This window comes from Camarhynchus parvulus, chromosome 3 (assembly GCF_901933205.1).
Source record: "Camarhynchus parvulus chromosome 3, STF_HiC, whole genome shotgun sequence".
In the NCBI taxonomy this organism is placed as follows: domain Eukaryota; kingdom Metazoa; phylum Chordata; class Aves; order Passeriformes; family Thraupidae; genus Camarhynchus; species Camarhynchus parvulus.
The window spans coordinates 93691456-93718333 of record NC_044573.1 but is presented as its reverse complement, the minus strand read 5'-3'; the positions used below and the strand labels follow the sequence as shown (position 1 = coordinate 93718333).

The 26878-nt window shown below is 38.3% G+C and overlaps 1 protein-coding gene across 1 annotated transcript in view; it reads left to right on the top strand.

Moving 5' to 3' along the window:
- Nucleotides 1-26878, top strand: part of CD109 (CD109 molecule) — a 71429-nt gene that overhangs the window by 32723 nt on the left and 11828 nt on the right. The window contains exons 12-30 of the mRNA XM_030945627.1: nt 246-347; nt 438-500; nt 1915-2091; nt 2966-3118; nt 3854-3928; nt 4399-4459; nt 4972-5107; nt 5871-5988; nt 8688-8801; nt 9007-9225; nt 9926-10070; nt 10759-10935; nt 14999-15080; nt 16363-16591; nt 17120-17285; nt 18390-18580; nt 20935-21090; nt 21176-21241; nt 25485-25621. Coding sequence (XP_030801487.1) covers nt 246-347; nt 438-500; nt 1915-2091; nt 2966-3118; nt 3854-3928; nt 4399-4459; nt 4972-5107; nt 5871-5988; nt 8688-8801; nt 9007-9225; nt 9926-10070; nt 10759-10935; nt 14999-15080; nt 16363-16591; nt 17120-17285; nt 18390-18580; nt 20935-21090; nt 21176-21241; nt 25485-25621 — 2567 coding nt within the window. The remainder of the gene's footprint in view (nt 1-245; nt 348-437; nt 501-1914; nt 2092-2965; nt 3119-3853; nt 3929-4398; nt 4460-4971; nt 5108-5870; nt 5989-8687; nt 8802-9006; nt 9226-9925; nt 10071-10758; nt 10936-14998; nt 15081-16362; nt 16592-17119; nt 17286-18389; nt 18581-20934; nt 21091-21175; nt 21242-25484; nt 25622-26878) is intronic.

Below are 26878 nucleotides of genomic sequence, written 5' to 3'. Positions count from 1 at the left end.
GCAACAGCTGACATGTCACCTATTGTTATTTTTGTTACTTCATGTTACAGCTGGAAAGAAAGTGAGAGATCCTCTCAAATGGGATTTAATAATTGCACTATGATATCAAAGGAAAAAACCCCAGATACCGATAGCATAAAGTGGACTTCTGCTAAGGCTGCCATGCTCTTGTAAGCTGTACCACATAAATGAACACCACAGATTTTGCTGTTTTGTTTAGAGGTTTTTTTCGCACTGTCTTGCAGGCAGAGTTCCTCAGCAGTAAGACTGACATAGGTGTTTATGATGTGTTCAGCTCCCCCAGTCAGACTTATCTGCAGGTTAAAACAAAGAGCCAGGATATAAAGGTACAGTCTGAGACAAAACTTGCCTCAATTAAAGCCTCGTTACTTATGGTTTTTCCGTACTCATCCGTATGAATTGTGTGCTTCTCCTAGGCTGGGAAGCCTTTTGAGCTGAGCGTTGCAAGCAACAAGCCAGTGAGAGAGTATCACTATCTGGTAAGTTACAGGCTTTACATATGGGGACAATCCAAGGTGACCTTTACCAACTTGAGAAATACTCCAGTGAGTGGAATGTGATTAAACATTTGAGATTCGGTGTTTTTAAATTGTGCTTTGTGGAAGAGAAGGCCCAAAAACTTCCTTTCCACTAGGAGGGTCCTTTCTGAAAGGGAACTGTATTATTCTACCTGGGAGGAATGCCCCTGGCACTGTAGGGAAGTCCTTCTCTCCACCTGGATGTTGGGTTATCTCTGACAGCAGATGTGAGACAAGGCACAACTGTGAGAGCAATAGTTTCTGACTGCGCAGAGGATCTGCAGTGGGAGAAGGGACAAGGACATCCCAGGAGCAGCCCAAGCTGTGGCTTTGTCAGCAGGTCCTGCAGATGCAGATGGAAGCAGGGACCAGGTGGATCCTGTATGCAGATTCAGGAGTGTCAGGCTGAGCCTGTGGGTACAGGAGGAGAAGAGCTGCCTGCTGAGGAAACAGATGGTTGAGTGGACAGAGGGGCATTTTAGCAAGGGAGATTCATAGGAAGCACTTTAAATAAGTGTCTTGGGTAGTGGCTTAATTGCTCAGCTGCTCTACTGTATCTTGAAGGATCAGGAAGATTTATTATATATGCTATTGTAAGTTTCCCATCCTGTCTTTAACACATACCTGTCTTTTTCACAGTCTGCATCTTAGTGACCGTGGTAGCTAGGATTCTTTTTCTTTCACAGACTTTAACAGTAAACTGAATGAGGAAAGCCATGCAAAATTTGGGCATTCATATGTATTTTCTAAAATAGAAACACTCTCTAGAAGGTTTAAAATAAATCAGGTCCATGCAACCAAAGGCAGGGAACTGCCCTTCATCTCTCTGTCTTCATTAGTAAGTGTATGATCCAGTAGGAACAAATTTAGAGTGAAAAAATTGAAATCCAGGTATTAGGGATGGCTTCAGACTAGCTCTAATCTCATCTGTTCAAATGAATGTCTGCTTTTAACTGGAGCACATGACTAGACCCCAGTTCACACTCTCCATGAGGCAAACCAGGTGTTCTAAGTAGTTCTGGAGGTTTGCTTTTAAAACTTTGTGCCTGATCCAAACTCAAATGCTGTTACAGATAACCCACATGAGCCAACCCTATTACTGTTGTATATTTATGTTCTTATACCATATGTGTGCACTTGGTGTAGTTCTTTACTTGTCCATAGTGATACAGGAATTAAAACATGGGGAAAAAATCTATTATTTAAATATTACATCAGATACCATGCCCATTTTCACAGAACTGGTCTACCTGTTAGTGGAAAAAATAATGAATCACAGCTATGTGTCTCTTCTTTAGCAGCTACTTGTAGAACCAATTGCTGATGACATATCGAGGATACCAACAGTTTGTGTATTTGATTTTTTCTCTTTCAGGTATTATCTAAGGAACAAATTATGGCTTTTGGCACAAAGTCCACAAAAACATTCACTTTAACAGCAGCAAATTCCTGGGCTCCTTTGATATCTATACTTGTATTCTATGTAGATGAGCTTGGAGTGGTTGTAAATGATGCTCTCACTGTCCCCATCCAGCCTGCTTTGGATGACAAGGTAATTGTGTTGAGTCTGAGACCATGGTTTTGTCTGGGTGTTGTGTGGTAGCTTAAAAAAATTTATTTTAGAACATAGGATTGTAAATGCAAAAAATTTTCATTGAGGATCTAACCTGACGTTTGTGCAAGTCTTTAGAAAGACTTTTGATGATACCAGTGCAGTTTGGGTCTAGTTTTTGCATATTTGAGAGTCCTTTCTACTGGTGCTGTGTTTTCCACATAAACAGATGCACAGGATCTCCTTGTGTTTTTGGTGGTTTGGTCAATTACTGAGCCAAAGGTTACTCTGGCCAATACAATGACAAGGTATCATAAGAGTATTGATTTTTACATTATTGTAAAAGTTTATAAAGATGTTGTTCTAGCCAGGCAGGGGTCACATTGTGACCAATGTTTGTGTTTCATGTGACTATCCATACTTTAATTCAAAAAAGTTTGAAGAAGTGTGGGGAATTTCAATTTCATCACTGAATTGATTTTTCCAGCTTTCTTACCAGGACGAGATTTGGTCCTTCGTGCAAATAAAAGCCTCCCTATAACTTCTTATAGGTGACACCATCCAAAGACTGGATGGGTTCAAATTCTTTCTCTGCTCTGGAGACTTTAACACTTATAACCAGAAATCATTAGGGAGTCTGTTTGTCCTGCTGCATGAAAAATGTCTCAATTTGCCTCATAAGTTACCCAGGTTACCAAAAGTCCTAGGAAAAAGACTCTCAGAGGTCCCCAGTGTCCCAAAGGTTCTAGGAAAAACAAATCCAGGATCTTAATTATAGCCAAATAATCTAAAAAAACTACTTCCTGGGAGTTGTTAACAGCTGTGAATATCACTGTAGAATTTAAATCAGTGCTGTGTTTCACTTTTTTTCTAGATTAAAATCTCTTGGAGCAAAGATAAGGCCAAGCCATCTGAGAAAGTCTCCCTTAAAATCAGTACAACAGAGCCAGGATCAGTAATTGGAATCTCAGTTGTTGATAAAAGTGCAAAGCTTCTGGGAGAAAGTAGTGACATAACAGAAGAATCTGTAAGTATATGGGAGAAGGAGGTTGTCATTATTGTGTGTATGAAAGATGTATTTTTGTGGAAATGTTACAGGTTATATGTTGAACTAGTAATGTTCTTTGAATGTGGTTTTTAGCCTGTAATTACGCAATTTTTTTTTTAGTTTTGCAAGTCACATGAGTGGCAGAGACTGTAAAGCTTAAGAGGTAATAGGCACAGCATTTCCAGTTCCAATCAATACTTCATTGTTCTTCACTTGATAAATTGTTAAGATTTGGTAGTTTCTTCTTTCAGAATAGACAATGTCAGAAAAAAAACCCTAATGACTTGTTCTTTGTGCTATTTAAAATTAATAATATAAAATAAAGATTTTTTTTCTTGGGAGGGCAGAATAAATTATTCATATGTTTAAACTACCTTTGCTTGCAGAAGATACCTGCATTTACAGTTTGAAAGAGCTTACAATATATATCATTCCTAAGGTGCTCAAAGGACATAGCCTAAGTGCCATAAAATATCAATGGGCTGTAGGCTTTATTCCAAGCTTATATACAGTCTTGGTCACACTTCCATTAATCGTAAACCCACTGCAACCTAACCCCCTTCATCCTGTCACAGATTATTTTCTCTTTGGCATGAGAGCTAAGCAATCTACAGCTCGTGGTACAGCTGTATAAATTAGCAACAGTGAAAGTTCTTAAAATGTGAGCTGGCATTCAGTCTATGGATGATTTTGGTTGTTTTTTTTTTTCCTTAGATCCTCCATGAGCTCAATTTATACAGCACAGTGCAGTATTTCCCCCTGGTCAGAGGTTCTTTTGGTGTATTTCAGGTACTGGGTTTTTTTTAATAATGCTAGGCTGTTGGGTTTTTTTTCACTGCTTAGTGATTTGAATGTCACTTGCTAGAAAAAAGTGAACTTTCTAACTTTTGCAACTATAGACAATGTAATGTTTTAATGGCTTATATGAGTTTCAAATTGTGAATCTTGTCAATATGTAATACTCTGAATGCCAAGGAATATATTAATTCCTCCTTATTTATTTTTTATTTGTACCTCCATAGATACAGGTTGCTTTAAGCTTGATATAGTCTTCATTTTGAAAGGTTTTCAGTCATTATGAAAATATTCAGATTCATATCATCTCAGTTTTTTAGGTTTCTGTATATTATTTGCTTTAGTTTTATGCTTGCTTTATGACTTTATTTACCTAAAAAGAAAGAATAGAAAAAGAAAATAGATAAGCATTGTTGATGTCCTCAATGTCCTGTACTGAGATATACTGTATAAATTTTATCCAGAAATGCAGCCTTTGGGTATCAACTGATGCAGTTCTTGAGGAGGATAAGGAACATTTTCTTTGTAAGTAATACAACAAATGAAGCCAAATCTAATTTACTGAGTGGGAAGGAGGTCCATGGAATAGGGCCCCTAGTATGTCTTCCTACTGTGCTGCAGACAGGTTGCATCCAGCCTTGAAAATCATTAGCATTTCAAAGGTTCAAGTCATAGAAAATTCATACAATCAGCATTTCAGAAATTTTCCTTTTTTACTGCAGTAACATTAGCCCTAAAAGCCTGAAGATGAGTGGATTTTTCATTTGCAGCTCCAGTTGATATATATTGCAGTGGTTTGTCATGTGTAGCCAAATTACACCAGTTACATTCAACTCCACAGAGACCATATAGAAATTTGTGTGAAACTTTTTGTATTCTTAAAATAAAAAATTCCTAGTGTTCCAAAGTAGTCTTATATGTAACAAAGCTATAGATTAGACTCCAAACAATATATTAATTTGACTTTTCTTAACTGTGTTTATTTGAGCTTTCTAAATGTAGATATTTGGAGTAGGACAGTATTTTTTATTTTGCAGATGGTGGAATGATACCTATAGAGGATGGTTTCGGTGATGATATGCCCGTATCTAAAAATGGACCTCCTGATTTCAGCAATCTCTATGTGAGGACACATTTTCCAGAGACTTGGCTTTGGATCGACACTAAAACGAGGTAAAAGTTAGAAGCAAAAGGAAAACAATTTGCAATTTTTTTTTTTTTTTGTAGGTTTCAGTAGCATTCTGCACCAGTGCTAAAGAACACTGCTTAGAAATGTAGATTTATATTCTGCTACCACCTAGAGGCCACAAGTGAGATTTGAGATCGAAAAAATGAGGAATTGTACAACTGCACAAGAGAGGATTATGAGGCCTGACTGAAGGCCTAGGAGTTTCAATAGAAGTTAGATAAAAATCCTGAAGACAAAAGGAATAAACTCTTACTTTTACAAATGGGGAGATAATGGGTTGGGAGACCAAGCCTTTTTCTGTACAAAACCTAAAAAGATGGTGATTAGCCCAGAAGGGGAAATCTCTTGCTATCTGCACCTAATTCAGTGAATAGATCAAACTGTCAAGTGATGGTGAAATCTGACCTGTGTCATGAAGAACAAATCGTGTATTATTTACAGCTGAGAAGTTCAGGAAGCAACCATCACCTGGGATTGTTTTAAAGGACCTGTAAAAGTGGATTATGTGTAATGTGATCCAGTGTAATTACCTTCAATTCATGTAATTTAAAATAATTTAAATTTTTAAAATAATTTTGATCCCATCACAGTATTTCTAAATGGTTAGAAAAGGAAAAATGGATAATGAGCAGCTTTTCTTTCCAGGAATTTGGACTTAATTTTTCATGCACTTTAAACATATGTGTCCACATAATGATGTCTGTAAATGGATGGTTTTGAAAGTCTGCCCTCCCCTTCTGCCGTCAGATCTGGCCCAGAAACCACAATGGATGCCATTGTACCGGACACCATCACATCCTGGGTAGCCAGTGCTTTTGTGGTCTCTGAAAGCGGCGGGCTCGGCGTGACGACTGCTCCGCTGGAGGTACCATCTCGCTGGAGAGCTCTCCTTTAGGGCTGGTTACACTGTGGGTTCCTGCTGGACTCTCTGATTTAGTTCTAACAGCAGCATCTCCTTGTACTAACGAGGAGATTGAGAGCCTGTGGGTGCTCAAGCTGTAGAGAAAACATCACTGAAGACATCTGTGATACTCTTATCTGCCTTCCCTTCTTGCTCATATGAATATCTAAGACTCCACACAGATATTTGGATGCCTTTTTCTGTTGGAGAGGTTTTTTTGTTAAAGTACTTCCAGAATGTGCCCATTTCAGAATCTTTGTATGTAGGACAGTGGAATGACTCTTTGGGAGCACTGTTCCATGTTTTCTTGGCTCTGCCCAGAGGGCAGTCTATGAGCTGGTAATTCATGCAGTGAAGTGTGCACGGACTGGCTGGGATGTGAGAGGCATTTGTCTGCTGCTCTGTTAACACTTATGGCTAATGCTTGCCCCAGGAGGAAGAGCAGGAGGGGTGATTTAAGGCTAAAATTATCCGTCAAAAGCAGTCCTAGAGTAAACACAGGTACAACCTGCTCTGGGTAAACTTACCAGGGACTTGGACTACATGTCATCCAGAGGTCCCTCCCAACACAACCATTCTGTGATTGGTGCCAAGTTTTGGGTGACTTGAGGAGCAGAGTGGACACTGAGAGCTGGCATGGGATACCTAGCTCTCAGTGTCCACAAATGAATTTGTTGCTCCCAAATTCCTGCGTCCTGAGGCTCTTTTCTTGCTTCCAAGTGTTTGAGGAGTTTAGCAATTTAAGCTAAATTCAGCAGCCCTCAGGTTAGATCTCTAACCTGAGATTCCCAGTGAACAACTGCAGTTGTCCTAGGATCACTCTGTATTCAAGGAAACCACTACTTAGAGAGTTGTTTAGCCTGTTTAAAATAGGAATTAATTCTTGAAGTCTCATTTAGCTTGTATTTTACATACACAGAAGAATCTATCCATTCATTATGTAAGGATCCTAGAGAAACTATGTTCCAGTCAGAAACAACTCCACTTCCATACCTGAATTTAGAAAGGTTGAGACTGTGGTAGTGGGCTGTAGATTTCCACCTGGTTCCTGGTCTAGTGTCAGCATAGCCTGAAGGCAGCCAAATTACCCATTTAAGTTCTCATGCCCTCGAATTCTTGGGGAGGGGCAATTTTTGGGATCCAAGCAGAGATCTAGGTCCAGATTTCACAGTTGGCTGCTATACCAGACGCAGAGCTTGTGCTTTGAACATCCTGATCTAAAATCAAATCTGGATGTTGTGGGTAAGGCTCCTTTGAGACTGAAGTCTTGATTCTTGTTTCTTTCACTTGGCTTGGCAGAGATGGGACAGAAAGAGGAATAGTTTTCTGATTAAAACTGTAAGGAAATACACACTTGGCCTCTCATCCTCAAATGTGAGAAGGCTCCAAGTAGAACAGATGTTGAGATAATAATTTAGGTATAATCACCCCCATGCACTGTTCAGTACATCACTATTTTTGGGACATTTAGGTTGTTCTTAGAGCTCCATATGGCTGAAACATGTTAATCAGTACCATACAGAGAAGCAAGTAAAAGCAAGCCATGAAAAATGTAATGGGGGAAATAAATGGCATCTGCGTGCTTTACGTCATGTACTGCTTTGCATCATGGTTTTATTTTGACTTCTCCTACACAGAGTGTCAGTAATTTTACGCAGTTGTATTTTTGTAATATACTGGCATATTCCTGAGTGTAAAACTTCAGTAAGAAGTTTTAGAAATTACTTAAAGAAAAGTAAAACAAAAAAGACAAAGAAAATAGGTACGCAGGGAAAACCTTTACTGTGAACTAATCAAAAAGTCTCCATCAGAACTTCTCTAAAGTTTAATGTCTAAAGAAGTTCATGATGCTGAGAGCTTTAGCAAACAACTTTTTTTTTTTTTTTTGAGACAGCATTGGAATATTTGCTAGCTAGAAAAAAAAAAGCTGAGGGATTTTTGTTTCTGAAACTCTAAACACTTGGAAGATGTTTTTAAATGCAAACTGAATTAAAATACATTTTAGTTGACATTTTGATAATAAAGGATAGCATGCCTCAGCCGTTCTTATTGTACAGATGTTCAGTGAAATTTTGATCCCACTCAGCTTGATGAGACCTTACCATTGATTTCTTAGAGGCAAGATTTCTCCCAAAACCCTCTGTTCACAAATAAAAGAATCTGCTTGCTGGTATACTTCTGCATTTTATATTTTAATTACTATAGTATGTATCTTTAGAAGTATAACTACAGAACTTATGCTAAGATTAATTTTACTAAATAAAAAAACCAACATTGTAAGGTGTTGTTTAGTTACAAAATTTGGCAACTGACATTGATCCATTACTTGTGTACTCAAAGAAGTTCAGTTACCTTAATGAGAGCTCAGGACAGATCACAGATTCCAAACTTGCCTGGTGATACTCTCATAGTCCTAATTCAGTTGCCTCTGTTGGGACTGCCCTGTCAAAGGTGTTGGCAGCTCTCATCTGAGTGGTGTCTCTGAAGGTGCTGATGACCAGAAGCATCTTCTCCTGTTTCAGCCCTGCAGTAATATGTTTTGTCAGCTGTAGAGCACAACTAAACTCTGTTATTGAATTTAAAAGTGATTGGAAGACACGTTGTATAGTAATTTTCTTTCTAGTCTCTGGTTGTAAGGGTTCATGACTGATTTTGTTTTGCAGCTAGAAGTTTTTCAGCCTTTTTTCATTTTCCTGAACCTTCCATATTCTGTCATCAGAGGAGAGCAGTTCATTTTGGAAGTGAACATCTTTAATTATTTGAAAGAAGAAGCTGAGGTAACATAACAGTCTCTTTATCTTTGAATATTACTAGATATTGCAGGGTTTTCATCCCTGGTGGAGACCATGTCTTTCTTTGTGAGAACTGGTGTATTTTCTTCAGTGGGCAGACCTATTTCTCTATACACAAAACGGGTGGCAGCTTATGAAAGCACCTTTTCAAAATTAACACTTTGTGTTGCAAATTTTACTGTATTTTCAGGTTACTGTGATCCTGGATATGAATGATGCTTTTGAAATTATTCTAACATCCAATGAAATAAATGCTACAACAAATCAACAATCTGTATCTGTACCGAGTGAAGATGGGAAAACTGTTCAATTCCCAATCAAGCCAAAACAACTGGGAGAGATTCCCATCAAAGTGACAGCAATATCATCTGCTGCTTCTGATGCTGTTATCCAGAAAATTATAGTCAAGGTAAACAGTCTGCTGCTTGCCTTGTTCCTGAAGTAAATTGTTCCCAAAACCAGGCTACATAGTACAGCAAAAAGGCAAACCAATGTACTTGTCTGCCTCTTGCTCTGTTTGGTTGGTTTGGGGTCAGATGGCTTTAAGTAGAAAACACTTCTTATAAAATAATTTTTTAAAAGCGCTTTAAAATTCTTTAGAACCCCTTCCAGGAATGAGCTCACAGATCTGTTCTACTACAGATAGTTTGTCCAATGCTTCTTGAAAGCAAGATGAAAGCTGTTTGTGTATCACTGAACCCCTGGAGCCGCAGCTAATTTAACAACCTGTGCAAAGTGGACCTGGTGACTATTTTGGATAAGTGCAATCGATTTTGCCATACATCTGGCTTTCATTCAGATTATTTATTAATTATTATTAATCTATTTTAGATTAAAATTTCTGTATTTTGCTACAGGTGGAATTTTAACCTCCAGACTTTCCTGGTAAACCAGACACTGATAAGACCTGCCTAGCTTTGGATATCTAAGTCTGATTCATGGTTAGGCTCCATTTCAGTGGTGGACATTTGTGTATCTCATCCTGCAATAAAAGCTTAAGATATAGAACCAAAGAATGGCGGAGGTTGGAAGGGAGAAGCATGACTTTCCTGTTCAGGGCAGGATCAACTACAGAAGGATACTCAGAATCCCTGTCTTTATCTTTATAGGCTGAAGGATTGGAACAGACATATTCTCAGACAGTCCTTTTGGATTTGACTGGGAATAAACGACAATCAGTGTCAAAAACTTTGGAATTCACTTTTCCTTCTGATGTTGTAAGTGGCAGTGAGAGAGTGCAGGTCACTGCTGTTGGTAAGAATTAACTTACTCTGTTTCTATCATTAGGGAATTAATTAAGACATTAATTTTTATTTAACTGCAATATAAGTAGGTTGAATCATTAAGTCACAGTAATTTACCATCATGCATTAGGCTAAACATAGTAAGACCTCATGGATTGATTGTTTTATTCTTTTAATTTGTTTAATTTTTGACAATATGACATTTGTACGTTATTTTCAGAATTAGAGAGTTAGATTTTCGTCAGGAAGGTCTTGCAGAGTTTTCTAGTATCCTGTTATAATTACTCTGTCTGCAGAATGGTGACTATAACCTGACTAACTGTTGTTTACTGTCACACCTAGGCTTTGATAACTGTAGGTGAGAGAAGAAATAAATGAAGTTTACATTTTACTGGATTAAATAGATTTTGGTTATGTAGGGTTTTGTTTGTTTGGTTTGGGGTTTTTTCTTTTTCATTTTTAAATGGCAGCTCTTTGAAATTACTCTGTAATTGGAAGGGTCTGTAAAGAGCTGCATCAGTGGGCATAAAGTGGATTAGTGGATGAAGTATCTTTTCTGCCTGCTTAGAGGTATTTAGTAGAAATATTCCTAATATATCATATTTTCTCCCAATTTAGATCATATCACCCTTTATATATGAGGTATACTATTATTTGCAATAAGCTTTAATTTTTTTTGGTTTAATTTTATCTTTCAGGTGATTTACTGGGGCCTTCTATCAATGGTTTGTCATCATTGATTAAGATGCCTTATGGCTGTGGTGAACAGAATATGATCAATTTTGCTCCCAATGTTTATATTTTGCAATACTTGACTAAAACCAGGCAGCTGAGAGACGATATTAAATCAAAAGCAATAACATTTATGAGAAAAGGTTTGTATGCATGCAATAAAGATGTTAGATTTTTAAGAGCTCTTCCTAGTAAAAAGATTTCTGTGACTGCAGATGGTGTTTGAAATATTGCTCAGTTTTTGTCATGAGAACTGGAAGAGAAACCCATTTTTTCTTTTTCTTCCTCTTTATTCTGGGTTGATTGAATTAGACAGCAAATTATTTTGTTTATAAGGGCAAGTTTTCTCAGAAAAAAATTGTTGGTTTTGTGTAATTGCTTTTTTTCATCTGAGAAATGCATTTTAGGGGGTAATTCACATGGATTTCCTAGATGGTTATTACTTCTTGTTTGATAAAACCACATGTGAGCAAACATTTCTGATCTCTGCCTGAGGCACAGCAGTTTCAAATGAGTCAGTGAGCAGAGTGAACCATATTCATCCCATGTCTTCAGTGACACATCCTGACCTGGCATGTCCTTGTAGAGCTCAAGGAGTGGCATTTGATCTCATAGCTGGCTTTTTTGCCCACACAAATTTTAGGCTTGGTCAGAAGTGAACTCTGTGCTAGAAATCAAAAGCTGGAAAATTTTAGTTGGAGATTGTTATATCTTTGAATCGGGAGATACTCCAGAACATCACAAAGTTTGGAGACCACAGTTGCCCTCTGGCTCTTGGATCAGACAGTGTCTGACTGTGGTGTCCCACACTTGCCATGAGTCAGTCTCATGCTGAGCCTGCTTCTCAGAGTGCAATGACACCAGCCCCATGTGAGCTACACCCCTACTAAGGCATCGTGATGACATTTTCAATTCGTTTACTCTGTCTAAGTGTTTTTTGTTTGATTTTTTTTAAGTTGTTGACATTTCCCTTGGAAAAGGCACAGCTCAAAATAAATTTTCCTTTCATCAGGATTCCAATTTTCTGTCAAAGCAGTTAATCTTTTTTTTTAAAACCCTTCCTACTACATGGTTTAGTTGAAAAGTACGGTGGGGAGGAAGAGATTGTTATGTAAACAACTACTCTGAAGTTTGTAAGCAATCTGTCAGTCTTTTAAGACTGAACTTTGGTACCATAGTTTTCTGCAGTTTTCCAGTAGTGGATTTATTTAAGTTATTTCAAAGCAAATGAAAATTACAGGTTTAATGTCACTTACATACGCATTGTTTTGTGTTCTTAATTTTGTTCTGAGGCTCTGAAATGAGGTATGCGTTTCTAACACTGTAGGTGCCAGAACATTAGGTGTGCTGAAATATTTGTAACCTTAACATAGAAAGGAACCACAATCTAAAAAGATTCTGGGTTTTTTGCTTTATTTTAATACTTGTTTTCTGTTGTTGCACTGATTATTTTTTCAAGTGTTATCTTTAAGTTGAAATTAACTTTAGCTTGATGCAATTTTTATAGGCTCAGTTTTTGAAAGGATTGTTATGAAGTTTAATTGAAAACAGACTATTTCACATGTCATAATTCACCAAATATTTAAAAAAGTAACCTCAAAATCTGAAGTAAATATAATTAATTTATGGCTAAATATTGTGAGAAGAAGGGATCATATAGCTAGCAGAAACTGCTATATTATCTTTATTTTAGCAGTTTCATTTACTTAGAACAAAGGCAAAGCCAAAGAAAAAGTTGCCTTTTAGGCACATTTCTTAATTGTGCTAACGACAAATCCCATCTTCAAATCACTTTTTCTGAAATGAAAAAAAAACCCTGGTTGGTCTAAAAGCTTTGTTGTTTGATCCAAAGAGGTAAAGATTTTGAGCAGAATTTCCAAGCTGTGTAGAAGGTGAGATCCTTTGGATCTTTCACATCTTTCTGAAGTCCTTTCCATCCTGATACATTCCTCTTGGAGCCTTGTGAGCTCTTTTCAGCAAGCCTCTTACATCTCTTGGGTTCCAGCCAGCCCTCTGAGAACAGCAATGGACATCTTCATACCAGGATCCCTCTTTTCCTTCCACGTGTTGATGTTTGGATATAATTTTTCCCGTGTGACTGAGTGTGTGCTGGGCCGAGCGCGGTGGCTCGCGGGAGCCTCTGGCTCTCCTGTTCCAGCGTTCCCGCGGGCGTTCCCGTGTTAGATACGCTCCTGCTGGGAGACTCTTGCGTGACTGCAGGGCTGGCACGGAGACAAAAGCAAACAGAATGTAGGAAATAGCTGAGTGATCTCTCTCCCTCTGGTTCTGCTCATCTTTCTGATCCCTCCCCTGCTCACGCTCTGAGATGAATTTGTGCCTGTGTAAGGGCTGCCCAGCAGCCTCTGTTAAGCAGACTGAAAGCTGTAGTCCAGTGCTTCTACACTACCAGCAGGATGGTGATTATAATACTTATTACTGTATGTTGCCAGTTCTGCAAAGAAGCGGAAGACCTTATTTTCAGGCCTTGCGGTCAGATACTTTTGAAGAGGAAGCAGTCTGTTGGTATATATACCTGTATTTGTGCTCCTCTTAGAAAATTATTTGGAGGCTCAAACTTTGTTAGTGAATTTGCTTTTCTTGGGGAGAAATGCCACTAATTTCTCCTCTTTTTCCTTCCATTTAAGAGTGCTTTACTTAGTATCGTTAACTGAGATGACAGGTATGTCAGTATCTGCAAGATTCACCAGTTTTAGTGACGTAATGAGCCGTTGTCACGCTAAATACACAATAAACCCCCTATATTAAAGAAAAAATTTCGATTGCAAGTTCTTCTAAAGAATACCTAAAAGCTAGATATTTCTTGCTACTGGGGTTACATGAGAAGGTACCCATATATACTGATTCACAGCTTTATTTCTCATTCTCTTCTATTACAGACAGACCATGGCTAGAAATTCATCTTATACTGGCACTTAGATTGAGGGACCAGGCTATTTGTTCCTCAGTAATTAGGGGTATGGTTCACTCACTGTATATCTACAGTCAGGATGGTACAGAAGTGGGTGATTAATCCTTTATCAGTGAAAGCAAGGAACATTTTCCAGGGATGTAGTTACAGTTGTAGCTGGATGGACCTCACAGGACATATTTGTGTGAATCATTCATTTGTGTAGGACTTACTGATGATTGCCGTTTTTCTTTCTGCCTGTCTGATTCTGTATTGTGTCTGTATCTATCAGGTCTTCAATTAATGAGTATACTTTCTTAATTATAATAGCTAAAATAGTCAAACCAAGGGAAAAGACAGAGTGGAGGAAAAGAAAAGATGTTATGAAATGCTGTAAATAGATGCTGTTACTATTCTGGATTCACAAATGGCAGGCAAAATGCAAGGAAACAAAGGCTTTAGATACCAGAAACTACAGTGAGTAGCATATCATAGGAAGCTCTTCATTTCTATCATGAATGAACACTGTTTCTGTACAGAAATCATCTATGAGTGAGAATGCTGCTGGTAGTTGTGAGCCGCCAGTGAGCCTTTGAAATCCTTTTATTATGGATGCCCTGCAGTCAGGAGATAGCTGCACTTGTTCGGGATATTCAAAAAATCTTTGGGTAACATTTTAAATGGCTCTTCTCAGCATTTCAGGATCTTCAGCTCTTTTGAAATTTTTCATCCATTTCAGAGCAACCAATTTTCAACTTGCTTTTTCTGATAGCAAGCCTATTCCTTTCTGATAGCAAGGCTACTGATTTTTCAAAAGCCACCTGAAGAGGAGGCCTGGTTTTCCAGCGGCATTTGTAGCCTTGCACTTCCAGTTGGAAAACACTTAATTTTTGCTTGTGCTGTAAGATGGAGCACTTCTGTAGGTACACAGGATCCCCAAAATGATGAAGCAATTAACTGCATCTGTGCTCTGCTCTCACTGCTGTGCTCCTGGAACCCCTGGGTGTGTCGGAGCACATCTCTGCACTGGCTGGGTGGCTGATGAGCAGCCACAGGAGTTTCTAGTTCTCCTTTTGTAGATGGATCCTTCCTATTGCTGCCCACTTCCTCACCATTTTCTACATGATTTTGTGTGTCTCTGCGTATTTGGGAGGTTTTTTATTAAACACAAACTTAAGTAGTGCCCTTCTCAGCCTTAGAAAGTGCCTTGGTTCATATTAGCAGTTTCAGTCCCAGTTTGTGCAGGAACCCACATGAGAGGAAAGTGTTCAATACCTGTCTCTACTTTTCCACTTCAGGCTACCAAAGAGAGCTGCTTTTCCAGAGGGATGATGGCTCTTTTAGTGCCTTTGGAAATGAAGATCCCTCTGGGAGCACATGGTGAGTAGTTCTGCCAGAATCATTGTGGAATTTTAGTTTTTTAGTTATTTTCCCTGCATCTGAAAAGTTTTTGTCAAGCTGGTAAAAAATTCCAGCTGTATTAGCCTTCTGCCTGGTTTTCATTAGGTGTTTAGGCCAACTCTAAGTCTTTCTTGCTGGATAACATATTGTCAAAGGCATTATTAGGCAAGGCTTTTTAATTTTGGAAAAAAAAAAGGAATGATGAATTATTTTAACCAGGAAAATAGTTTAGTCTGAAAGTTTTTTTCTGTTGCTTTCTTCAAAGGAATGAAGAATAACAGTTAAATTAGTTATTCTTGCACTTGCCTGAAACCATGTAGGGCTGTGTGATCATTGCTGCTTCAATCAGATTATCAGTTATCTCCATACTGGAAACTGAAGACTGACTAAAGCATTTTGTAGGGGGCGAACAGAGTTCCTGGTGGCAAAAATTTGTTCTACTTGCATCTGTCACACTTCCTTTTATTGAGACTGTAAACACAGCTGAGAAAGTCTTTTCAGTGCTGAGTTTCAGGAAGCGTACAGAGCATAGTTGTGGAAGCCAGAGAGATAACAGAGAGAGGTTCCAGCACTTTGTTCTGCTAACCCTTGCTCTCTTTAGATGTACTGACATATTTCAGTACATGCTTCTGTCCCTGTTAACTGTGCCACTGAATGAGACTTTCTTCTGGACTCAGTGGGCATCTTCCATTGACATCAGCAGGATTTGCCTTTGACTCGACGTTGGTGGATTGGCAGATGAAGATTGCTTACCTGTACTGGCAACTCTGGTACTTAAATAGTGCAGTGACAAGTTACATGAATGCACATTTGGAAAAAAGGGAGTCGAGGGATAATGTGGGATTAATAGTTAAACAACAAAAGTTCTTTCAAGGATATCATTACAGACATAGTGCTGGTAATTAACATCAAACCGGTTACTGCAATACTTTGTAAATTACAACTTCTGTCTAGCAGGAGAAGGCAGGAGAGCAGCATTTGAATAAAGATATACGTGTGCTGACAGACTCAGCCTGTTACTTTGTATTTATTTTTGAAACATAACTGCAGAAGGGGTGATCTTCAGGAAAAAGGATATATCTTCATTTTTTGGTGGATCAAGTTAGTCTACCTGCTTACCTGAGTGAGGCCTGCATTTTGCTCTGCTTGGTAGGGGTGTGTAGAACACCTTATGCTTTATAATACTTTTATATAATCTGAAACAAGAAGAAGCTGTAATGCATGGCTAATTTTGACTTTCTTGATGAACCTTTTTCCCAAGGTTATCAGCTTTTGTATTGAGATGTTTCCTTCAAGCTCGTCCGTTCATAGATATTGATGAAGATGTGCTCATGGATACAGCTAAATGGATTGTCCGTCATCAGAAAATAAATGGAGAGTTCCAGGAACCTGGGAAAGTGTTACACAGTGATCTTCAAGGAGGCACCAACAATCCAATTACTCTCACAGCTTACATCATGTCATCCCTCCTAGGGTTCCCAGATAAACAGGTATTGGAATTCATAAATATGATTCATAGTTAGGAGAATGCTTCATAAATCTTCATAGTACCTGGCAAACACTTGGTAGTTAATAGAAATAGAGGAATATTTGGACATAGACAAAATCTAACCACATTTTGTTAAATATCCCTTACCTATTCAAAGCAATGCAAAGCTGTGTTAAGCCCTTCAGTTTTATATTTGCAAAATCTAAAGGCAGTTTCTGTTGGCAAGAATACTGTCATGACTTGAGTCCAAGAACTTGGAAAGAAATTTCTTGGGGGGGAACTAGTCTTAAAGATATTAAGCCATTCCAATTGATTTAATTGAAATTATTCATTTTCATAAAGACAATGCCAGATCAAAAGGCTTGCCTTTGAAATTCATGTGTGACTCTGAAAGAGATTTTCATTGTTTCTTGGTTGTGGTTTGGGGCTAGTAATTTCTCTGGTTCAGTACAAATTTGTCTTTTACATTTTTCTATTCCAAGATATGTTTTATTCACTGTACATTCCTCAATATTATTTTCATTTCCAGCATGCTTATGCCATCAAGACTGCTACAAACTTTCTAGAAGATAAATTAGAAGAAGGCATTTCAGATAATTACACATTGGCACTTGTGACATACGCATTGTCCTGGGCAAAAAGTCCAAGAGCAAAGGGAGCACTGAATATGCTGAACCAGAGAGCAGAACGCCAAGGTACTGCACAAATATCTCACACTGTTGTACAGATAGATTTTTGTCAAATTTAAAAATGTCTATCACATATCTACAGCTCTGTGCTCAGAATTCAAATCTGTTCAGAGTATGATATAGAGAATTAGCTAATAAGTCCCGAGACAGCCTTAATAAGAAGTGTCCATAAATGAGCGACAATTCACAACAAGGCTTCGGCCTTCAGTCTCAGTTACTGTGTTCCTGATAGGAGTGCTGTGATGCTGTTGAAGGACATGGCTTGTCAGTTTTCCTGTTTTATTATGTGCCTCATTTGATCAGCCTGGTTAAAGGGAGATAGATGGATGAAGTTCCCTATTCCAGTGTAGTTTGGAGAGATCAGGAGGGTATTGGGGAACAATGAGTATTAGAAAGAAGAGGTAGAGTATTGGACTTTCTGTAAGGCAATGCAGAGGTCTGTTGCACTTTCTCTGGGGACCTATCATCTCAGTATATGTAACGACTTTCAAGTTCAGCTGAATTATTTTTCCTAATTTGGGGGAAGAACAGACCAGATGGAGTATAAGAAATGGAAGTTTTTGGCTCAAAATAGTAACTATCATCTTGAAGAATCCAGAGGAATTTGTGTTGTAGCCTAGCAATGGAGCCTTTTGAGTGTCTGTCTATCTTTAGATACCAGATAGGTATCTAGTTAGGCCTTTTGGACAGTCACTTCTTGGAAGAGAAGAAGTCATTTTTTTGGGAAGGCTTTACTCAAGAATGAGTCTATTGAGCAGCTGTGCTGCCTGAGGTGCCTTCTCTGGTCCTGAGAGAAAGGAGCACTAGAACAACAAGGCGGCCTTTTCAGAAGGGCTTCTTTATGTGAGCACTTCAGGCTGACAAGGAAAGGATCAATGTAAAGTTCACTAAAATCAGTTGAATGACTATTTAGACTCCAGCTGTTTTTGTATGGGGATTCAGACATTGCTGAGGAAGTACCTTATGGAACACACACCTAAGCATTAACACAGTATCATAGATCCCATAGAGCCCATGTGTAAGCATTAATGAAGAGTTTTCCCCTAAGACTTTCCCAGAAATCCAAAGACTTCAGTCTGTGGATCAGGTTATTGTTGGTTTCTTTTACAGGAGAATTTCGTTTTTGGGTAACACCTGCTTCTGAAATTTCTGACTCATGGCAGCCACGGTCCATTGATATTGAACTTGCAGCATACGCTCTGCTCTCTCACTTTCATCAAGACAGATTAGCTGAAGGGATCCCTATTATGAAATGGTTAAGTCATCAAAGAAATCACCTTGGGGGATTTTCATCTACTCAGGTAATATCTTGTCTTAAGGGGTTTGGCTATAATTTCTAAACAAGCAGTGTATATTTAAAAATTAAAAAGGACCATTCTTACACAATAATTGCTGAGTTTTGTTTTGCTGTAACAGCTTTGGTTATGTACAAGCTTGCATTATTGTCATCTTACTCCTGGACTGCCAGTTTTAGTATTTTTGGCAAGTCTAATAAAAAAGAGAATCAGAGGGAGACGTTCTTTATATAATGTACTAATAACAAATAAAGAAGAAATAGTAGTGCCTGTGGAAAAGCAATTAAACATATTTTCAAAATAAGTATGATGAATATATATGTTTACTTCCTTTCCAAGGAGAGAAGCCTCTTTTTATTTTTACCATGTGCAGGTCCTCAAACTCCTGAAAGGCTATTAACTTAGCCTTTTACTAAAGGGAGTAAGTTTTAGAAAAACAGCCTAACCTAATCCCTCTTCTGGCAGTTGGTCTTAACTTACTAATGTACTTTGTCCTTATTATTGCATAGATTTTTGATGGGCCATGAAATTTGGAATATCTTCACTATCTCCAGGAGGTTTCCATGTTATTGAAGCCACGTCTTGTAAGCTGTGCTGGCATCCAAAAAATTAGATAGTACTTTGAATTGCATTGATTTAAACTAGCTTTTAAATTAACTACAAATGCTGGTCACAGTAAAATGTCACATTTCATCATGCTGCTGGTACCAAGGTGTACAGGCTATCCTTCATTATTTTCAGATGTTGGTTGATATTAATCTGAGAGAAATGTGTTCTGAGTAAAATGCAATTTAAGAACCAGCCTGGTTCCCCTGAGGTATTAGGGCTTTCCTAATGTGTTAATTCTTGCTTATTATTTGGAGAGGTTGATTGAAGCATTAAATGAGTTTTAAAAGCTTTTCTCTATTCTCCAGAAACCTATTTACTTGGAAGTTTGAAAATCTATAATTTACCCTTGAGGCTAAAATTAAGAAATTATTTAATCCTTTTGTTCTTCCATAGTCCAAACTGTTTAAATTTCAAAATTGCTCCAGTGTCTTGCTAGATGCCTTTTTTAAATTGTAGAAATCACTCCATAGTTTTTTACTTAACTTCTAAGTTTGCTTTAAAAAAATGTTTGGAGTGTTTCCTTCTGTGAGTTTATTACATGAGAAACTTAATATATTGTTGAACAATAAGAAGGAAAGCATTAAGTTGCATGTGTGATGCTTTATAAGTTAGGGTGTAGTAATTCACAATAATCTGTATCCATGATACAGTTTACTGTGAATATGCAGTTGCTAATCAGCTGATGTTTTTGCATTTCTGGAATCAGTGAAGCAGGGCATCTCAGACAAGGATGTGGCATGGGAAGGAGAATGGTTTTTTCATCAGTTAGCGTGAATAATAAGCCCCTACTAGCCCCTTAAGGTATGGCACAGTCACCATGTTTAGTGAATGAATTCCTGTTATGTTAGAGTTTTGTTACTAGAAGGGGCCTAGTAATAAATAAAGTATCTGTATGCCAAGCCTGAAAGGCCAATTTCTTCACTCTGACCGGTTAAAAATAGGTGCAAAATGAACAGTATAAGTCCCTGAGATTAGAGACATATATTTGATTACCGTATTTCTTCCCAGAAAATATTGGATGTTAAAATTCTCATTCCCTAAACTGGGCTGGACCAAACGTTCAAACACTGCCTCTTGTGTTCAAAACCTGGAGAGCTAAGCCTACAATCACACACAAATATGAAAAAAAGTATTTTAGATACATATATGACTGTATATTCTGCAGTGGTTAAACAATTGCACAAAACCTTTGGATCAAATACAGAGGGTAAACTGGGCTGAAGCCCTTTGAAATTGTTGCTGAGTGTCTGATAAAAATTCATTTCAACCTTTTGTTAAAATTAGTGCTAATGATTTTTCAGGTATGTAGCTTTTGCATCAATGATCAAGGCACCCTGAAAAACTCCTGTGCAGTATTGTGCACTTAATGCACAGTCACTAAATAAATCTAGAAAGTAGCAATGTTGCTACTTTCCTCTGTGTCTTTCTCCATGATTGGTGTGTAATTCTGACTGTTGTGTCTTTCAGCTTGTCAGGTGTTGCACGTACCTCACACAAGAGGAAAACTTCCTTGGCTGGCTCCCACCTCATTTTCCATTCCCACAGTAGCTAACTTCTTGTCTTGTGTTGCTCTCTCTTCTGGGCTGGGATCTTCATGCCAGGGGAATCCAGAGATAGGGAGGTGGCTGCGGGAAGGCTTCAGCATGATCAACAAATGAGTCAAAGCAGGGACTATGAGCTCCCCAAGGCATGGTCTGTGTGCTGTGCTGGCTGCTTCTTTTCAATACAGAAGGGTTTGTTTCTCTCAACAGGACACAGTGGTGGCTCTACAAGCCTTGAGTCTGTTTGCAGCTCTCACTGTGGCGAGCAAAACAGAAATGGATATAACAGTGACAGCCCCTTCTTTGGAAATGCCAGCGACATTCTCAATTGATACTCGAAACCGTTTCCTGCTTCAGACTAAGGAGGTACTGTAAAAAGTGAGGAATACTTTTGTGAAGTCTGCTGACTGAAAGTACTTTGAAAATACTGGTTTGCTCATCTTTCTTTCAGATTCCCCCTGCACAACAAATGACAATGACAGTGTCAGCGGAGGGAATGGGATTTGCTGTCTTTCAGGTAGGCAATGCAGGCAATCAGGTAGGTATACTTGCTGAAGATATGCTTTCTCTAAGGAAGGTGTGTTTTGGAAGTTTTATAAAACCTGTTAATAGGAGCAGTCTTCCAAAATGTCTTAAATCATTAGCAAAGCACTTCACTAACTGAGGAGTGCTGTGAATAAAATATGGATATATTCATGTCATTTCTGACCAATGGTGTGGCCTTTTAAGTACTGCTGGATGACTGACAGTTTTGGGGCACTTCCATGAGCCAGAGCTGTATCAAAGCAGCCCTGTCCTCCTGCAGAAATGCAATGTCCATTTGCAAGACAAAGGACTACAGTGGTACACTGGCAGACACAGAGTTCAGAGTAAAACAGGTATGTGGACTAGGCAAAAATGCCTCATTTGAGAAGCTGTGGTAAACCATGATAAGGCACAGATCAATACAGAATAAGATTGCATTACTGGCTATAAGAATTGTTTTCCTTTCATATTCATATCCATATTAATATTATTTTCCTCGAAGTAGAAAGCAACAAAAACTAAAGATAAGAAGTTATTACAGCTAGGTTCTCCAGCAATTTTTACAGTGTTCTGAAATAGCATGAAAAGCAGAGTCAAATGATTCTGCAAACTACAAACAGTAATAGACGCTTAGCATCAGCCAAAAGTGTGGGCATGGCAGAAAGTGGAAGGAGAAATACCATATCAGAAAACAGTACTGGATCTAACTTGATATGGTCAGCAATGGATCTCACTTCCCTGGTGCCCTCTCCATGGCAATTGGTTGTGACCACACAGGTGAAAGAGCAGACCTTGGAAAAGTTAGCAGAAATACTAGTCTCTGAGCATGAGAGACTGATTTTATTGAAAGTATAAACTTATACTTGATGACTATGTCACAAAACAAGAGTTCCTAGTGGACTACTAGTCATACTTGAGAAAACTGATCCAAAGTCACCTTTAAGTGTCTCCAAGTTTTTATGCCAGGTCAGATTCTCTCTCAAGTTCCATCCAATCTGTCCTTCACTTTAGTGTTCTTATGCATCTGGGAAGCAAAAAAAGCCTGGTGATGGTTGTGAATGTACTTTGGGATAAAACACCTTTTCAAAGAAGTCTTCACAGCTGCCTATCAGCAGTGAACAGCATCTGGAGATACACCTCATTCATTCACCACCAGTCTGCAAAACCCACAGTGCCATAAATCACAACCCATGATTATTAATTCCCAGAAGTACAGATGAAGTTACAGCAAAGTTCAAAAGTTTCAGAGGATAATTTAGATTCAGACTTGCAGGCCAAGATAGGAATGAAGATCTCAGCAGGACTGTGTTCACATATCTGTGGTTTCAGTGTGCCTGTGTGTGTGATTGTGTGGAATGTAACAAAGTGGGGCTCCAGAACAGTTAAGACTACTTAACCCTAATAATTGTTGAGAAATACTTCCTGATATTTAGTCAGTTAATTTGTCAGGCGAGCTGATGAAAAACTTTTCAGCAAATTGTTTCTTGCTGGAAAACACTGATTTGTTGAAATTAATATCTTTCGTGAAAACACATTGGTTCCAATTACATTATTTCTGCCAGGAAAATTTCACATTCAAACTAGCATGTCTGGTGAAGACTGGGCAGAAGTCTTCCACTGAGAATAGCCACCACAGTTGGCTGTGGTGGAGCATTCCCTGGGGTGTATAACACCAGGGTTTAAGTTCCTGGTTTGTTGCATGAACATGGAAATGTGCTCACAAAGAACTGCTGTTCACAAACCAAGGCTAGGTTACCTTGTTCATTTAGGTCACTGTGCTGTTGCTTCTTTTCCTGAAATATGGAGTCAGAGATGCTGTGACTTGATTCAGAATATTACACTTAACACCCTGGAGTAGTTCCTCCAAAACCTTGTCTTTGCTGAGATCAGTTCCTTTCTTCTGCTTCCTTTGGCAGGTCTGATATTCTAAAAGAAAGAGCACTGAGGACATTGAATGAGATTTCTCTTTTTCGCAGACATAGGCTAGGTCTGGATCAGATTTAATAAATCAGATAGCATATGACATTGCAATCACATTTCTTCAGCTGGGTTTCATTGTCTTGGGCCCGTCAGAGTACAGCGATAAGAATCACTGTTCTGGGATTTGGCTTTCTCGCCAAATGTAGCGTGTCAAAACAGTAATTCATTTAAATATCACACAACACAAGATTAAATCCATTAATGGAAACATCATGCTTTCCCAACAGAATGGATTCTTAGGAAAAAAAATTATTTTGGTGAAATCTCACTGTCTGTGTGTGCAAGTTGGCAGTGCATTCACTCCTGACCCTTCAGGATCTCATAAAATGTATTTATTTTGGATATTATGATTATAAAGGCAGACATTTACTTACAGCTTTTTGGTCCTGGTGTCAATAAAATTTTCTAGCTTGACTCTCCGTTGTAGGTATATCCCATTGTGGGTATATCCCATGCATGACCTAAGATGCTTACTCTGCAAGAGTGAAGAGAAGATGGGTTAGGGTATTATGGAAGATGCTCTAGAGAAAGGAGTCAAAGAAGCAATCTGCCTTAGGAGGCCTACTGAAAGTCTTGAAAGAAACATGTTTCTTCTGTGAGCTGGACTTGACACATGACTAAAATAATTGGCATGGCCCGTGCTTTCTTGGAAGGAAGGAGAATGCCACTAAATTCTAGAACCAGCAACAAGGGGAGGGTGGACAGGCTCAAACAAGGGTGGCTATGGGCAAAGTGGATAGGTGAACAAGATCTCCTCAATCTCCTGATGAGGTATAGAGAGGGAATGAGGAGAAAACCTCAGAATTCCCTGTTACTTATTACTGGAAACAGTGACTGTTTTTTCCACTCAGTATATTTTTGCTGGACTTAGGCAGGGACTGAATGTTATTTAGTGATGGTACTGATGGTACTGATGGTACTGAAATAGGTACATGATGAAATGCACACATATTTCTCCATTACCATTTGAGTACTCAAAATGGACAGAAAATATTGGCGATGTTTTCATTGAGTTCACACGCTCAGTCAAGCTCATTTATGCTGCTAGTTGAAGAAGAAAAGGGATAGGCATTAATTAGGGGATTATAAATCTGCCATATTTTTATAATTGATAGTGTCAGCTACTATTTGAAGCATCACTCTCCTGCAGAACACTAGCTTTTAATTTTCTCTCCTTGGGCATCTCCCCAGAACTGATTGCACTATATACAAGACTAGACTAGTTCTGCCTTAGCTTTGGCAGTTGCCTTTTAAAACTTAAGAAATGCATTTGCTCATTTTGTTGATTTAATGTGAGTTTCTGTATAATAGCCTTCTGTCCCCAACATGAGTGTGTATACACAAGAAGGCTTTAATTAAACTCTGTGTTGTGAAAAGGTTTTCCTTCATTGTCGTGAGGAATAGGGAAAAGAAAGTCAGACCATAACAACAATAGCTTATTCCATAAAATTATAGCTGATTGACCTGTTCAGTATGTGGTTTCAGAACTTCCTGCCTTGGCAGTAAATTCCCATTCATTAAGCTTTTTCTGGCAAAAGTTAAAACAGTTTTGTTTCTGTGGTGACAGATTGTTGAGGCACTGCTTTTTGTGTGCCTTCAACTGGCAGGCTTTCTAGATTGGTTTCATCCTTGGTACTGCCTTCTGTGGAGCAGTTGTGCATGATAAATCTTCACAGCTGCACCATGGCTGTCCTGAGTGCCTCTGCAGAACTGGCTCTGCACTCTTACAGCATGCTAAATTCAGCAGTGTTGGGCAGGGCAATGGGAATTATGTGTAGAGATTGAAAGAAGGAGCATGATTTTTGTATCAAAAAGTGAGAGACATGGCAACAAAAACAAAAATCAGAAATTAAAGATGATTCCCTCAGTCATCCAGATAAAACACATAGTATGGTGAGAGGGCTCTTCTTTGCTTTTAATAGAAAAATAAAGTGGCTAAAATAACTCCCCTTGCAAGACCCCAATATGCATTTTGCTTGGCTAAAGAAAAGGGAATGAAAAGTGCTTCTGGAAAATCACAGTCCTTCTACAATTGTTTCAGGTAGCAAATGGAAAATTGTCAGTCCAAATTTGAAGGTATGACAGGGGCTTGTCTGAGTTATAGGTTAGCAAGTCAATTACAGGCTAGCAGGTCTGTGCAAATGTGTGTTTTCTCATGTGGATGCTCCTCTGGAGTTATGGTGCTAGCAACTTGGTGTTTAAACCACACTGATTTGCTTTATGTGTCACCTGATGTCTGTACTTGCAATCCACAGCTGAATGTTATGTACAACACAAAGCACACCGATCAGAGGCTCAGATCTGTCCAAAATCAAGAAGCCTTTGACTTGAATGTTGATGTAAAAGATGATAAAGATGATACAAACCACTTGACTTTGAATGTGTGCACAAGGTAGGTAAATCAGTTGGAGCTTCTCATACACATCCTTGTATATACCAGCTTTAGATTGCTTTACATAAACTAAGTTATCTGTTTGTTTGTATGAATTTACTAATGTCTGGGATATAAATGTATACCTGAAGAAGATAAAAATTACTTTGCACAAATGATAGTAGTGAAACTATGAATCAATTTATAAATAAATTTTTGCTGGCCAGGTGATTTTTTTTCCTTTTACTATTATGCATAAAGATCAAAGTACCCTAAATGTTAGAGGAATGTGGAAGAGTTTGTGTGAAATACAAGGAAAAACTCAACAGTTTCTTTGGTGCAAGTGCTTTTGAGCTATAGGGATGCATGTGGACAGACTTGAAAATTGGATCAGTATCTCTGCATTCTAACTTGAGTAGCAAGCTGTGACAAGGGCCTATTACTCTTGCCTTTCATGAAAATAGTCCTTTGCTTTTGATACAGAAGTAGATACTTTTTTTTGTAAAGAGAGAAGGAAGTTCTGAAGTGCTGAACACACCATGAAGTAATCATTCTTTTTTTCATCTCCATAATTAACTTCACTCAGAATGATTTTGGCAGGAGTCAAAATCCATATTTACATAATAACAAATTCACATTGCCTTATTGTGCAACTATCTTTGTGGTCTTTCATTCACCAATAGCAGGGAACTTGGTAATAGACTACAATACATTATTCTAGATTTGAAAGAGGTGGAAAGTTTTCCACCCAGGCTAATTCTGTTCTTTTTGCTGAATAAGAAAGAGGGGGCAGGAGGATATGGGAGAACATGTGCATCTGGGGTGATGTTTCTTGTTCAGTAATCAGCTACTAAAAACTGAGCTGAGCCTACTCAAGTATCATCTCAGGGACCACAGGACAGCCACCTGGTGTTACCTGGATAGAATTTACATCACATGAGAATAGGTGACTTTGAACTGAATATTCCTAGGTCAGCCAGTCAATCAAGTTATTTCTTTGACTGCTTTGTGCCTCCATTTTGCTTGCTGTGGAAGTGTTCATACACATATTTAAAAGGTATATTTGAAGGTGTTTCTTTTCTGGCAGTTTCTCCAGTATGCATTTCCTATTGTAGTTAAAGACCACTGCATATTTCATATGAAACCCTATAGGACATTTTATCTCTCTCTATATATATGTATTTATGGGTTTTGTCTTCTGTCTTTTATAATCCACAATAATGTTGTTGAGATTACTTCATTTGTTGTATTTAAGGGTTTCATCTATTTGTGAATACT